Source organism: Leptomonas pyrrhocoris, assembly GCF_001293395.1.
Source record: "Leptomonas pyrrhocoris isolate H10 chromosome Unknown, whole genome shotgun sequence".
NCBI classification, from domain to species: Eukaryota; Euglenozoa; class Kinetoplastea; order Trypanosomatida; family Trypanosomatidae; genus Leptomonas; species Leptomonas pyrrhocoris.
The window spans coordinates 432,374-447,694 of record NW_015438374.1 but is presented as its reverse complement, the minus strand read 5'-3'; the positions used below and the strand labels follow the sequence as shown (position 1 = coordinate 447,694).

At 58.4% G+C, this 15,321-nt stretch overlaps 3 protein-coding genes across 5 annotated transcripts; all 3 read right to left on the bottom strand.

The window, feature by feature from the left end:
• Positions 1-472: 472 nt before the first annotated feature.
• Positions 473-3,367, bottom strand: ABB37_07400 (putative mitochondrial pyruvate phosphate dikinase; the record flags this gene model as incomplete). 2 transcript variants are annotated; one of them, XM_015806026.1, is made up of 1 exon in its annotated part: positions 473-3,367. In XM_015806026.1, exon 1 carries the CDS (start codon positions 3,215-3,217, stop codon positions 473-475), a length of 2,745 nt encoding a protein of 914 aa, XP_015655503.1. In that variant the 5' UTR covers positions 3,218-3,367. The 2 variants fall into 2 exon arrangements, with proteins under 2 accessions (XP_015655503.1, XP_015655504.1); XM_015806027.1 differs by having other exon boundaries at positions 473-3,334.
• Positions 3,368-6,035: 2,668 nt separating this feature from the next.
• On the bottom strand, positions 6,036-8,930 carry ABB37_07399 (putative mitochondrial pyruvate phosphate dikinase; the record flags this gene model as incomplete). Of its 2 annotated transcripts, none has more annotated exons than XM_015806024.1 (1): positions 6,036-8,930. In XM_015806024.1, the coding sequence occupies exon 1, from the start codon at positions 8,778-8,780 to the stop codon at positions 6,036-6,038; it is 2,745 nt and encodes a 914-aa protein (XP_015655501.1). In that variant the 5' UTR covers positions 8,781-8,930. The 2 variants fall into 2 exon arrangements, with proteins under 2 accessions (XP_015655501.1, XP_015655502.1); XM_015806025.1 differs by having other exon boundaries at positions 6,036-8,897.
• Positions 8,931-11,598: 2,668 nt separating this feature from the next.
• ABB37_07398 (putative mitochondrial pyruvate phosphate dikinase) lies at positions 11,599-14,471 on the bottom strand (the record flags this gene model as incomplete). Its single annotated transcript, XM_015806023.1, has 1 exon — positions 11,599-14,471. Exon 1 carries the CDS (start codon positions 14,341-14,343, stop codon positions 11,599-11,601), a length of 2,745 nt encoding a protein of 914 aa, XP_015655500.1. The 5' UTR covers positions 14,344-14,471.
• Between the last annotated feature and the right edge of the window lie 850 nt (positions 14,472-15,321).

Sequence of the window (15,321 nt, the reverse complement as noted above, 5' to 3'; positions counted from 1 at the left end):
TCGCGCCGCTACCACCCCTCGTGGAGCGAAGTAGCTCGTAGAAACTGACGTTACATACACGAAGAAAAACAGGAAAACAAAAATGACACAACCCCTCAAGAGACGCACACACACACACGCAATACCAAAGGGCGCGACAAAGGAACGTTAATAGAGGACACACTCTGTGCCCCTTTCCTCTTCGGTTCTTCTTATTTCCATTTCCAACCCTAGAAGCCACGGCGCAGGGGTCCACCAGGAGCACCACAGGCATCGAGTGTATCCCCTCCTGGCCACAAACGTTATTTCTCTTCGAGGAAGGAAAAACAAAATAAACTGAAAAGTACTCGGAACGCGCATCACTCTAGCGTTTCAGACAGCAACGGTTTATACTTTCCTACAAATCGGCTGGGACCGCCTATCGATGGCGGGAGCGGGGAGGGTGCACAGCGTCTCTCGTTACAGCGCTTTCACCACACCCCATATCCCCAGCTTACAGCTTGGCCGCAGTGAGAGCCTTGTACCTCTCGGCGTGCTTCTGCTTCTCCACCACGGCGGCGTGAGCAGCGGCCACGATGGCGACCGGCACACGGAAGGGAGAGCACGACACGTAGTTCAGGCCGGAGCGGTGGCAGAACTCGATGGTGCGCGGGTCACCGCCGTGCTCGCCGCAGATCCCCATCTTCAGCATCGGCTTCACCGCGCGGGCCTTGCGGATGGCAATGCGTAACAGCTCACCAACGCCCTCCTGGTCCAGTGACTGGAAGGGGTCGCGAGTGTAGATGCCGAGGTCCTCGTACAGGCGCAGGAACTGGCCGGCGTCATCGCGCGAGAAGCCGCAGCTCATCTGCGTCAGATCGTTCGTGCCGAAGGAGAAGAAGTCTGCCTCCTCGGCGATCCGGTCCGCCGTCAACGCAGCGCGCGGCACCTCAATCATCGTGCCGATCGTGTAGTGCACGCGGCAGCCCTTCCGCTCAAGCACCTGCTCCGCAGTCGTCACGGCGTGCTTCTTCGTGAAGCTCAGTTCAGCCTTCTTGCCAACAAGCGGGATCATGATCTCCGGCTTCACCGGCACTCCGCTCTTCGACACCTCCACGGCAGCCTCGATGATGGCGCGCACCTGCATGTTGTAGATCTCGGGATACGTGATACCCAGACGGCACCCACGCAGACCAAGCATCGGGTTCTGCTCGTGCAATGCCTTCACGCGCTGGCGCACCTTCTCCACAGGCACGCCAAGCTTAGCCGCGAGCTCCTCCTGTGCCACGCGCTCGTGGGGGATGAACTCGTGCAGCGGAGGGTCCAGCAGGCGGATCACCACAGGGCTGCCCTTCATCGCGCGGAACAGACCCTCGAAGTCACCACGCTGGATCGGCAGCACCTTCTTCAGCGCCGCCTCACGCCCCTCCTTCGTGTCCGCGAGAATCATCTCACGCATCGCATCGATGCGGTCGGCCTCGAAGAACATGTGCTCCGTGCGGCACAGACCCACGCCCTCTGCACCGAACTCACGCGCCTTGTCGGCATCCGCCGGCGTATCAGCATTCGCGCGCACGCCCAGACGCTTCAGCTCCTGGCACCACCGCACGAAGATCTTGAAGTCACCCTCCAGGCTCGCGGGCTTCAGCTTCAGCGCACCCTTGTAGATCAGGCCACGCGTACCGTCCAGCGTGATCACGTCACCTTCCTTGATCGTATTTTCGTTCAGCGCGAAGCTGCGGCCGCTGATCACCATATCGCCGCAGCCGGACACACAGCACTTGCCCATGCCCCGAGCAACCACCGCAGCGTGCGACGTCATGCCACCGCGGGCGGTCAGGATACCCTGCGCAGCGTGCATGCCGGCAAGGTCCTCCGGAGACGTCTCCAGACGCACCATGATCACCTGCTTGCCCTGCGCAGCCCACGACTTCGCGGACTCCGCGTCGAACACAACCTGGCCCACAGCGGCACCGGGGGACGCAGCAAGACCCTTGCCGATCGGCTTCGCAGCCTTCGCCGCAGCGGGCTCGATGTTCGGGTGCAGCAGGTGGTCCACCTGTTCCGGGTCCACGCGCAGCACGGCCTCCTCCTTCGAGATCATGCCGGACCGGTGCATGTCGATCGCAATCTTCAGCGCGGCGTGGATCGTGCGCTTGCCGTTGCGGCACTGCAGCATCCACAGGCGGCCGCTCTCAACGGTGAACTCGATGTCCTGCATGTCACGGTAGTGCTCCTCCAGCTTTGCGCGGATGTCGCACAGCAGCTTGTAGTTCTCCGGCATGGACTCCTCCATCGACGGGTAGCGCCTCTGGCGCTCCTCCTCGCTCACGCCGTGCTCCTGCGCCCACTTCAGCGACAGCGCCTTGCCGATCTGCTGCGGCGTGCGAATGCCGGCAACCACGTCCTCGCCCTGCGCGTTCACCAGGTACTCGCCGTAGAAGAAGTTCTCGCCAGTCGACGGGCTGCGCGAGAAGGCCACGCCGGTCGCGGAGCGCTCGTTCACGTTGCCGAACACCATCGCCTGCACGTTCACCGCAGTGCCGATCAGGCCGGTGATGTGGTTCAGGCGGCGGTACATCGTCGCGCGGGGGTTGCCCCAGCTGCGGAACACGGCGCGGATGGCAGCGAACACCTGCTCCCACGGGTCCTGCGGAAACGGCTTGCCGCTCTTCCGCTCGAATAGAATGAGGTACTCGTCCACGAGCTTCTTCAGGTCGTCGGCGCTCAGGTCCGTGTCGAACTGCGTGCCCTTCAGCACCTTCATGTGGCCCAGCGCGTGCTCGAAGTCCTCGCGGCCAACGCGCATCACGATATCCGCGTACATCGTGATGAAGCGGCGGTACGAGTCGTACACGAAGCGCGCCTGCTCCGGCGAGCGCTGCACCCACGCCTCCACGATCTCGCGGTTCAGGCCAAGGTTCAGCACCGTGTCCATCATGCCGGGCATCGACGCGGCAGCACCAGAGCGCACGGAGAACAGCAGCGGATTGTCCACATCACCGAACCGCTTGTGCATTGCCTTCTCCACGCGCGCGACGTTCTCCCGCACCTGCGCCACAACGTCCTCCGGGATCGTCTTGGTCCGCTGGAACTCCGCGCACACCTTCGTCGTGATGGTGAAGCCGGGCGGCACCGGGATGCCGATGTTCACCATCTCCGCCAGGTTGGCGCCTTTGCCGCCGAGCAGCATTTTCATGTCGCGGTCGCCATCAGCCTTCGGCGCACCGAAGTAGTACACGTGCTTCTTGACGTCCATGGTGATCGGTTTAGAGAGAGTCCGTGAGCACAGGATTCTCTTTTATTGCTGTGGGATGACGATGGTGAGGAAGGCAGGAAAGAGAGAACTTTCGAAGAAGTAGCGTTCAGGAGAGCTGGAGACGTGTGGTAGGGCACGGTTCGATATTCTGATGAAAGGCAGAGAGAGAGAGAGATGAGTTCGCGGCGGAGGAGAGACGGTTGAATGAGGAAGGTGCGGCTACAAGGCCAATACCGTGTGCCGGCTGAACGGTTGGCGTCACCGTCTGGCAGCACATCGGGGGCCTTCACCACATGTAAAGCTTTGTTTAATGGATGTGTGGATAACCGTCAGCAACAATCCGGAGAGCACGGCTGGGCACAATTGCCTATGCCCTGCTGCCGGCCGGGAGCACTCAATAAACCTGCTGGTACTTAGTCAAGGGCCACAAAGGATTTCTCGGAGAACAGAAAGAAGGCAGTAACTGAGGGAAAACAAAAAAAATATTTAAAAAAAAAGATGTGTTGATGACACTCCGGAGCTAACGACGTACTCGAATCACCCCCATTGTCGGCACTACATATACAAAATCTCTCTTCTCTTTTCTTGTTGGGGGAGGGGGAGGTAAGTCAATTTGTTAAGACATTACGTTGAGTTCTTCGATTTGCTGGGCGTTATATTTCATTCATTTGATCCCTTTCCTCGGAATCAAGGTCCGTGAAAACGAGAAAACAAAGAAACAAAGAAACACCAAATGGAAGCGGGGTATTACGCGGAAAGTAAAACAACGGGAAGAAAAGAGAACACAGAGAATGCACTGTCATCTCGATTCGTTCCTGTAGGGCGGGCGGGGGGGGAGGGAGGGGGGGGGGGCCACCGCGGTGAGAAATACAGCAGCGCTGTTTCGCCTGCCACGCACACACGCAACGACGAGGAGGAGAGCAGCAACGAAGGGGATGACAGTGGAGGAATCAGGATGAAAACAGGAAGTGACGCAGGGAAAGCCGCTAACAGCAATCCGTCTTGTGTGCGGCACGTTCATTATTTGACTGCCTCTATGGAAGGCACGAATACCTCGTGGAACACCTGCGTCTTGACGCGCTCATACTCTGCTGAGGAGCGCTTGGAGACAATAATTGCGACGGATTAATAAACAGCACTTACGAGAATAGTTAGGTGATATTCTTTAGGGGGGAAGGTTCTTGGGGGACTGTGGACTACGATGGGTAAGCCACCAGATGATCGTATGAGCGAATGAAAGAACTGTCAATAACGGTTCGGAATAATATCAATAATAGTAATAATGAGATGAGGTGGTTTGGCGCGTGTTCGAACACGTGTGGGCGTGCATGAGAAAGACGTCGTTGCGCGCAAAACAAATACATACGTATTTATATATATACACATGAGGCAGGATAACGTCACGCGCGCAGCAAAAGTGAAGAAGACAAAGGCAGGGATACGGAGGAGAGGAATAGGAGAAAACAGCAGCGGGGGAAGCAACCATCAACGAAGAGACACGTACCGGATCGTACCGGCCGTGCTAAGTAGTCGAGCATGGCAGATGAATGCGCTTACGGCGGCACAAACCGCCGCTCAGACTTTGAAAAGCAAACAATCGACAGGCCTGCAGTGGCAGCGCATACCGAGCAGCACGTTGCAGTGGGCGGCATTACGCCTTACCAGTCAGGACTCGCCTCGTACCCAGCTACTGTGCAGCCGCACGCATGCACACACGTACGCACGGGCATGTAGGCCGCGTCAAACCAGTCAACAGCAGAGCATTTGCTAGCAACGCTGGCTGGTGGCACTTGTTCTTGTGTCTGTTTCATCTGCGTGGTTTTTGTTTTTGTCCTTTCTGGCTACGGGCTCTCATTTGAGATTTTTCAGATTCATAAAAAAAAAGAACTGGAGGGGAAAAACGGTAGTCAACAAACCAAGAGAAAAAAAACCGTAAGCAAAAAAAAACGATTTACAGATGAATAAAAATAAAAATAATAATGGAAATGAACGTTTTGCTGCTGTTGCTGTTGTTGTTTTTGAGATCTGCACAGAGCGTGTGTCACGAGACGGGGCACAGAGAGTGTGGATGAAAGACCGAGAAGCGCAGGGAAGAGAGAGAGAGACGAGTCACGCCAACCGCCCGCAAATGGATACGAGGATTGTGCGTGCGTGTGTATGTGCGTGCGTGTGCACGTGTACGTGCGCTGAATCGGTCAGCTACCGTGACATTCGAAGGAAGGCACACACAGCGCACGTCCACACGTACCGCGACCGTCCCCTAACACCTCGTCTCGTCCTTCTTCCATTTTTTTCGTTTCTCTCTCGTGTCCCACGTCACGCAAACGCCCGCCCTGTGGTCTTTCGCCGGCCGGCCCGGAGGCTCGACACACCCGATATTTTCCTTTGCCTCGGGCGGCGCCTTCCCTCCCTTCCCTCCCTCATGCCGACGCAGCGGGCGCAGGCCGCACGCACCTCCCTCACCCGCACGAAAGAAACGTGTGTTGCGCTGAAGGGGGAAGGGTGCAATGCGCCGCCGAACCAGCGGAGCCACGGAGAAGGAAGGCGCGCGAGCCGAAGAGGGAATAATGAATGAGAGGAGAGCGCTGCTGCTGCACCCGCACGGGAGAGCGAACACGATGAACGCGTGCGCATCCGACGCGAGAAGCTTCCTACAATCGACGAGCGCCAGTCGCTCCCTCGGCTCTTCGCTCGTGTCTAACGGCCGGCTTCAGAAAACATATAAAAAAGGGGGAAACAAAAAGGAAAGGTACTGCTCCTATATGGGGTGCGTGCAGTGACCTTCGTTATAGCGCTTTCATCACACCCTTAGCCCGGACTACTCTTTGGATGCCGCGAGAGCCTTGTACCTCTCGGCGTGTTCCTGCCTCTCCACCACGGCGGCGTGAGCAGCGGCCACGATGGCGACCGGCACACGGAAGGGAGAGCACGACACGTAGTCTAGGCCGGAGCGGTGGCAGAACTCGATGGTGCGCGGGTCACCGCCGTGCTCGCCGCAGATCCCCATCTTCAGCATCGGCTTCACCGCGCGGGCCTTGCGGACGGCAATGCGTAACAGCTCACCAACGCCCTCCTGGTCCAGTGACTGGAAGGGGTCGCGAGTGTAGATGCCGAGGTCCTCGTACAGGCGCAGGAACTGGCCGGCGTCATCGCGCGAGAAGCCGCAGCTCATCTGCGTCAGATCGTTCGTGCCGAAGGAGAAGAAGTCCGCCTCCTCGGCGATCTCGTCCGCCGTCAATGCAGCGCGCGGCACCTCAATCATCGTGCCGATCGTGTAGTGCACGCGGCAGCCCTTCCGCTCAAGCACCTGCTCCGCAGTCGTCACGGCGTGCTTCTTCGTGAAGCTCAGTTCAGCCTTCTTGCCAACAAGCGGGATCATGATCTCCGGCTTCACCGGCACTCCGCTCTTCGACACCTCCACGGCAGCCTCGATGATGGCGCGCACCTGCATGTTGTAGATCTCGGGATACGTGATACCCAGACGGCACCCACGCAGACCAAGCATCGGGTTCTGCTCGTGCAATGCCTTCACGCGCTGGCGCACCTTCTCCAGAGGTACATCAAGCTTAGCCGCGAGCTCCTCCTGTGCCACGCGCTCGTGGGGGATGAACTCGTGCAGCGGGGGGTCCAGCAGGCGGATCACCACAGGGCTGCCCTTCATCGCGCGGAACAGACCCTCGAAGTCACCACGCTGGATCGGCAGCACCTTCTTCAGCGCCGCCTCACGCCCCTCCTTCGTGTCCGCGAGAATCATCTCACGCATCGCATTAATACGGGTGGCTTCGAAGAACATGTGCTCCGTGCGGCACAGACCCACGCCCTCTGCACCGAACTCACGCGCCTTGTCGGCATCCGCCGGCGTATCAGCATTCGCACGCACGTTCAGACGCTTCAGCTCCTGGCACCACCGCACGAAGATCTTGAAGTCACCCTCCAGGCTCGCGGGCTTCAGCTTCAGCGCACCCTTGTAGATCAGGCCACGCGTACCGTCCAGCGTGATCACGTCACCCTGCTTGATAAATTTACCGTTCAGCGCGAAGCTGCGGCCGCTGATCACCATATCGCCGCAGCCGGACACACAGCACTTGCCCATGCCCCGAGCAACCACCGCAGCGTGCGACGTCATGCCACCGCGGGCGGTCAGGATACCCTGCGCAGCGTGCATGCCGGCAAGGTCCTCCGGAGACGTCTCCAGACGCACCATGATCACCTGCTTGCCCTGCGCAGCCCACGACTTCGCGGACTCCGCGTCGAACACAACCTGGCCCACAGCGGCACCGGGGGACGCAGCAAGACCCTTGCCGATCGGCTTCGCAGCCTTCGCCGCAGCGGGCTCGATGTTCGGGTGCAGCAGGTGGTCCACCTGTTCCGGGTCCACGCGCAGCACGGCCTCCTCCTTCGAGATCATGCCGGACCGGTGCATGTCGATCGCAATCTTCAGCGCGGCGTGGATCGTGCGCTTGCCGTTGCGGCACTGCAGCATCCACAGGCGGCCGCTCTCAACGGTGAACTCGATGTCCTGCATGTCACGGTAGTGCTCCTCCAGCTTTGCGCGGATGTCGCACAGCAGCTTGTAGTTCTCCGGCATGGACTCCTCCATCGACGGGTAGCGCCTCTGGCGCTCCTCCTCGCTCACGCCGTGCTCCTGCGCCCACTTCAGCGACAGCGCCTTGCCGATCTGCTGCGGCGTGCGAATGCCGGCAACCACGTCCTCGCCCTGCGCGTTCACCAGGTACTCGCCGTAGAAGAAGTTCTCGCCAGTCGACGGGCTGCGCGAGAAGGCCACGCCGGTCGCGGAGCGCTCGTTCACGTTGCCGAACACCATCGCCTGCACGTTCACCGCAGTGCCGATCAGGCCGGTGATGTGGTTCAGGCGGCGGTACATCGTCGCGCGGGGGTTGCCCCAGCTGCGGAACACGGCGCGGATGGCAGCGAACACCTGCTCCCACGGGTCCTGCGGAAACGGCTTGCCGCTCTTCCGCTCGAATAGAATGAGGTACTCGTCCACGAGCTTCTTCAGGTCGTCGGCGCTCAGGTCCGTGTCGAACTGCGTGCCCTTCAGCACCTTCATGTGGCCCAGCGCGTGCTCGAAGTCCTCGCGGCCAACGCGCATCACGATATCCGCGTACATCGTGATGAAGCGGCGGTACGAGTCGTACACGAAGCGCGCCTGCTCCGGCGAGCGCTGCACCCACGCCTCCACGATCTCGCGGTTCAGGCCAAGGTTCAGCACCGTGTCCATCATGCCGGGCATCGACGCGGCAGCACCAGAGCGCACGGAGAACAGCAGCGGATTGTCCACATCACCGAACCGCTTGTGCATTGCCTTCTCCACGCGCGCGACGTTCTCCCGCACCTGCGCCACAACGTCCTCCGGGATCGTCTTGGTCCGCTGGAACTCCGCGCACACCTTCGTCGTGATGGTGAAGCCGGGCGGCACCGGGATGCCGATGTTCACCATCTCCGCCAGGTTGGCGCCTTTGCCGCCGAGCAGCATTTTCATGTCGCGGTCGCCATCAGCCTTCGGCGCACCGAAGTAGTACACGTGCTTCTTGACGTCCATGGTGATCGGTTTAGAGAGAGTCCGTGAGCACAGGATTCTCTTTTATTGCTGTGGGATGACGATGGTGAGGAAGGCAGGAAAGAGAGAACTTTCGAAGAAGTAGCGTTCAGGAGAGCTGGAGACGTGTGGTAGGGCACGGTTCGATATTCTGATGAAAGGCAGAGAGAGAGAGAGATGAGTTCGCGGCGGAGGAGAGACGGTTGAATGAGGAAGGTGCGGCTACAAGGCCAATACCGTGTGCCGGCTGAACGGTTGGCGTCACCGTCTGGCAGCACATCGGGGGCCTTCACCACATGTAAAGCTTTGTTTAATGGATGTGTGGATAACCGTCAGCAACAATCCGGAGAGCACGGCTGGGCACAATTGCCTATGCCCTGCTGCCGGCCGGGAGCACTCAATAAACCTGCTGGTACTTAGTCAAGGGCCACAAAGGATTTCTCGGAGAACAGAAAGAAGGCAGTAACTGAGGGAAAACAAAAAAAATATTTAAAAAAAAAGATGTGTTGATGACACTCCGGAGCTAACGACGTACTCGAATCACCCCCATTGTCGGCACTACATATACAAAATCTCTCTTCTCTTTTCTTGTTGGGGGAGGGGGAGGTAAGTCAATTTGTTAAGACATTACGTTGAGTTCTTCGATTTGCTGGGCGTTATATTTCATTCATTTGATCCCTTTCCTCGGAATCAAGGTCCGTGAAAACGAGAAAACAAAGAAACAAAGAAACACCAAATGGAAGCGGGGTATTACGCGGAAAGTAAAACAACGGGAAGAAAAGAGAACACAGAGAATGCACTGTCATCTCGATTCGTTCCTGTAGGGCGGGCGGGGGGGGAGGGAGGGGGGGGGGGCCACCGCGGTGAGAAATACAGCAGCGCTGTTTCGCCTGCCACGCACACACGCAACGACGAGGAGGAGAGCAGCAACGAAGGGGATGACAGTGGAGGAATCAGGATGAAAACAGGAAGTGACGCAGGGAAAGCCGCTAACAGCAATCCGTCTTGTGTGCGGCACGTTCATTATTTGACTGCCTCTATGGAAGGCACGAATACCTCGTGGAACACCTGCGTCTTGACGCGCTCATACTCTGCTGAGGAGCGCTTGGAGACAATAATTGCGACGGATTAATAAACAGCACTTACGAGAATAGTTAGGTGATATTCTTTAGGGGGGAAGGTTCTTGGGGGACTGTGGACTACGATGGGTAAGCCACCAGATGATCGTATGAGCGAATGAAAGAACTGTCAATAACGGTTCGGAATAATATCAATAATAGTAATAATGAGATGAGGTGGTTTGGCGCGTGTTCGAACACGTGTGGGCGTGCATGAGAAAGACGTCGTTGCGCGCAAAACAAATACATACGTATTTATATATATACACATGAGGCAGGATAACGTCACGCGCGCAGCAAAAGTGAAGAAGACAAAGGCAGGGATACGGAGGAGAGGAATAGGAGAAAACAGCAGCGGGGGAAGCAACCATCAACGAAGAGACACGTACCGGATCGTACCGGCCGTGCTAAGTAGTCGAGCATGGCAGATGAATGCGCTTACGGCGGCACAAACCGCCGCTCAGACTTTGAAAAGCAAACAATCGACAGGCCTGCAGTGGCAGCGCATACCGAGCAGCACGTTGCAGTGGGCGGCATTACGCCTTACCAGTCAGGACTCGCCTCGTACCCAGCTACTGTGCAGCCGCACGCATGCACACACGTACGCACGGGCATGTAGGCCGCGTCAAACCAGTCAACAGCAGAGCATTTGCTAGCAACGCTGGCTGGTGGCACTTGTTCTTGTGTCTGTTTCATCTGCGTGGTTTTTGTTTTTGTCCTTTCTGGCTACGGGCTCTCATTTGAGATTTTTCAGATTCATAAAAAAAAAGAACTGGAGGGGAAAAACGGTAGTCAACAAACCAAGAGAAAAAAAACCGTAAGCAAAAAAAAACGATTTACAGATGAATAAAAATAAAAATAATAATGGAAATGAACGTTTTGCTGCTGTTGCTGTTGTTGTTTTTGAGATCTGCACAGAGCGTGTGTCACGAGACGGGGCACAGAGAGTGTGGATGAAAGACCGAGAAGCGCAGGGAAGAGAGAGAGAGACGAGTCACGCCAACCGCCCGCAAATGGATACGAGGATTGTGCGTGCGTGTGTATGTGCGTGCGTGTGCACGTGTACGTGCGCTGAATCGGTCAGCTACCGTGACATTCGAAGGAAGGCACACACAGCGCACGTCCACACGTACCGCGACCGTCCCCTAACACCTCGTCTCGTCCTTCTTCCATTTTTTTCGTTTCTCTCTCGTGTCCCACGTCACGCAAACGCCCGCCCTGTGGTCTTTCGCCGGCCGGCCCGGAGGCTCGACACACCCGATATTTTCCTTTGCCTCGGGCGGCGCCTTCCCTCCCTTCCCTCCCTCATGCCGACGCAGCGGGCGCAGGCCGCACGCACCTCCCTCACCCGCACGAAAGAAACGTGTGTTGCGCTGAAGGGGGAAGGGTGCAATGCGCCGCCGAACCAGCGGAGCCACGGAGAAGGAAGGCGCGCGAGCCGAAGAGGGAATAATGAATGAGAGGAGAGCGCTGCTGCTGCACCCGCACGGGAGAGCGAACACGATGAACGCGTGCGCATCCGACGCGAGAAGCTTCCTACAATCGACGAGCGCCAGTCGCTCCCTCGGCTCTTCGCTCGTGTCTAACGGCCGGCTTCAGAAAACATATAAAAAAGGGGGAAACAAAAAGGAAAGGTACTGCTCCTATATGGGGTGCGTGCAGTGACCTTCGTTATAGCGCTTTCATCACACCCTTAGCCCGGACTACTCTTTGGATGCCGCGAGAGCCTTGTACCTCTCGGCGTGTTCCTGCCTCTCCACCACGGCGGCGTGAGCAGCGGCCACGATGGCGACCGGCACACGGAAGGGAGAGCACGACACGTAGTCTAGGCCGGAGCGGTGGCAGAACTCGATGGTGCGCGGGTCACCGCCGTGCTCGCCGCAGATCCCCATCTTCAGCATCGGCTTCACCGCGCGGGCCTTGCGGACGGCAATGCGTAACAGCTCACCAACGCCCTCCTGGTCCAGTGACTGGAAGGGGTCGCGAGTGTAGATGCCGAGGTCCTCGTACAGGCGCAGGAACTGGCCGGCGTCATCGCGCGAGAAGCCGCAGCTCATCTGCGTCAGATCGTTCGTGCCGAAGGAGAAGAAGTCCGCCTCCTCGGCGATCTCGTCCGCCGTCAATGCAGCGCGCGGCACCTCAATCATCGTGCCGATCGTGTAGTGCACGCGGCAGCCCTTCCGCTCAAGCACCTGCTCCGCAGTCGTCACGGCGTGCTTCTTCGTGAAGCTCAGTTCAGCCTTCTTGCCAACAAGCGGGATCATGATCTCCGGCTTCACCGGCACTCCGCTCTTCGACACCTCCACGGCAGCCTCGATGATGGCGCGCACCTGCATGTTGTAGATCTCGGGATACGTGATACCCAGACGGCACCCACGCAGACCAAGCATCGGGTTCTGCTCGTGCAATGCCTTCACGCGCTGGCGCACCTTCTCCAGAGGTACATCAAGCTTAGCCGCGAGCTCCTCCTGTGCCACGCGCTCGTGGGGGATGAACTCGTGCAGCGGGGGGTCCAGCAGGCGGATCACCACAGGGCTGCCCTTCATCGCGCGGAACAGACCCTCGAAGTCACCACGCTGGATCGGCAGCACCTTCTTCAGCGCCGCCTCACGCCCCTCCTTCGTGTCCGCGAGAATCATCTCACGCATCGCATTAATACGGGTGGCTTCGAAGAACATGTGCTCCGTGCGGCACAGACCCACGCCCTCTGCACCGAACTCACGCGCCTTGTCGGCATCCGCCGGCGTATCAGCATTCGCACGCACGTTCAGACGCTTCAGCTCCTGGCACCACCGCACGAAGATCTTGAAGTCACCCTCCAGGCTCGCGGGCTTCAGCTTCAGCGCACCCTTGTAGATCAGGCCACGCGTACCGTCCAGCGTGATCACGTCACCCTGCTTGATAAATTTACCGTTCAGCGCGAAGCTGCGGCCGCTGATCACCATATCGCCGCAGCCGGACACACAGCACTTGCCCATGCCCCGAGCAACCACCGCAGCGTGCGACGTCATGCCACCGCGGGCGGTCAGGATACCCTGCGCAGCGTGCATGCCGGCAAGGTCCTCCGGAGACGTCTCCAGACGCACCATGATCACCTGCTTGCCCTGCGCAGCCCACGACTTCGCGGACTCCGCGTCGAACACAACCTGGCCCACAGCGGCACCGGGGGACGCAGCAAGACCCTTGCCGATCGGCTTCGCAGCCTTCGCCGCAGCGGGCTCGATGTTCGGGTGCAGCAGGTGGTCCACCTGTTCCGGGTCCACGCGCAGCACGGCCTCCTCCTTCGAGATCATGCCGGACCGGTGCATGTCGATCGCAATCTTCAGCGCGGCGTGGATCGTGCGCTTGCCGTTGCGGCACTGCAGCATCCACAGGCGGCCGCTCTCAACGGTGAACTCGATGTCCTGCATGTCACGGTAGTGCTCCTCCAGCTTTGCGCGGATGTCGCACAGCAGCTTGTAGTTCTCCGGCATGGACTCCTCCATCGACGGGTAGCGCCTCTGGCGCTCCTCCTCGCTCACGCCGTGCTCCTGCGCCCACTTCAGCGACAGCGCCTTGCCGATCTGCTGCGGCGTGCGAATGCCGGCAACCACGTCCTCGCCCTGCGCGTTCACCAGGTACTCGCCGTAGAAGAAGTTCTCGCCAGTCGACGGGCTGCGCGAGAAGGCCACGCCGGTCGCGGAGCGCTCGTTCACGTTGCCGAACACCATCGCCTGCACGTTCACCGCAGTGCCGATCAGGCCGGTGATGTGGTTCAGGCGGCGGTACATCGTCGCGCGGGGGTTGCCCCAGCTGCGGAACACGGCGCGGATGGCAGCGAACACCTGCTCCCACGGGTCCTGCGGAAACGGCTTGCCGCTCTTCCGCTCGAATAGAATGAGGTACTCGTCCACGAGCTTCTTCAGGTCGTCGGCGCTCAGGTCCGTGTCGAACTGCGTGCCCTTCAGCACCTTCATGTGGCCCAGCGCGTGCTCGAAGTCCTCGCGGCCAACGCGCATCACGATATCCGCGTACATCGTGATGAAGCGGCGGTACGAGTCGTACACGAAGCGCGCCTGCTCCGGCGAGCGCTGCACCCACGCCTCCACGATCTCGCGGTTCAGGCCAAGGTTCAGCACCGTGTCCATCATGCCGGGCATCGACGCGGCAGCACCAGAGCGCACGGAGAACAGCAGCGGATTGTCCACATCACCGAACCGCTTGTGCATTGCCTTCTCCACGCGCGCGACGTTCTCCCGCACCTGCGCCACAACGTCCTCCGGGATCGTCTTGGTCCGCTGGAACTCCGCGCACACCTTCGTCGTGATGGTGAAGCCGGGCGGCACCGGGATGCCGATGTTCACCATCTCCGCCAGGTTGGCGCCTTTGCCGCCGAGCAGCATTTTCATGTCGCGGTCGCCATCAGCCTTCGGCGCACCGAAGTAGTACACGTGCTTCTTGACGCCCATTATGAAGAAGGTTAAAAGGTTATGCTCTTTTGGAATGGAGGTTTTTGTTGTTGCAGCGAAAAGGAAAAGAAGGTTTGTTTGCTATGCAATATAGCTTTTTTATATGGCTGGAGTAAGTTAGTTTTACTGGCGGTTGTGTTGGTCAGTCATGATACCGACAGGATTGGTGTTGTGGTGGGTGACGGTGGGGGTGGTGATGGTGGGTTGGTTGATTGAATGGCAAAGGATTGCCGGTACAGCAATTAGTTGGTGTGCCAGCGTGAGATGGACATCGTCGGAGTGGTGCATAGACAAAGAGAAGAGAGACAGAGAGAAGGTGGACGGCTTATGTTATTCGTTTCCGAAATTAAGATAATAAACAATAGTAATAGTAATAACAATATGAAGGTCCTCATGCGTCGTGTATACGGCTATCCACCGCCGCCTTGCCACCTCGTGCGTGCATGACGATACTCTACGGTGCGACAGTGAGTGGTGCTGATGAACGTCGTGGTATCTTTTTGTAGAGCGACGAGCCGCAGCCATGGTGGCGGTAAGATCGCGCCCCACCGTCCAGCCAAAGGGGCTTGAGGGGGCGTAAGGTCTATCACGAGAACGGCAGCGAACGCATTACGAGAAGGAAGAAGGACTTTAGTTGGTTTCGTTCTATCATATGGAGTTTGGACTGTCAGACAGATAGGTCGAAAGCAATGAAAAAATGGGAGAGAAAAGGAAACGAAAAAATACGCAACGATTCGGATGATGGTGATACAGCGCGCGAGTGTGACTTATGTTTTTTCTTCTCCTCTCGGTTTATAGAATCGAGAGGGGTTTGTAGCGCGCCAGAGTAGATGTTTCGATACGCTCTGTGCCGTTGCTCATCACCCAACCTGGCTGCTGTCCACCCTGTACCACCTCTCCATGCAGTGCAGTACTGCTAGGGAGTATTTTATATCGTTCCCCCCCACCCCCCCCCCTCCCACCGAATCGAAAGGGGTT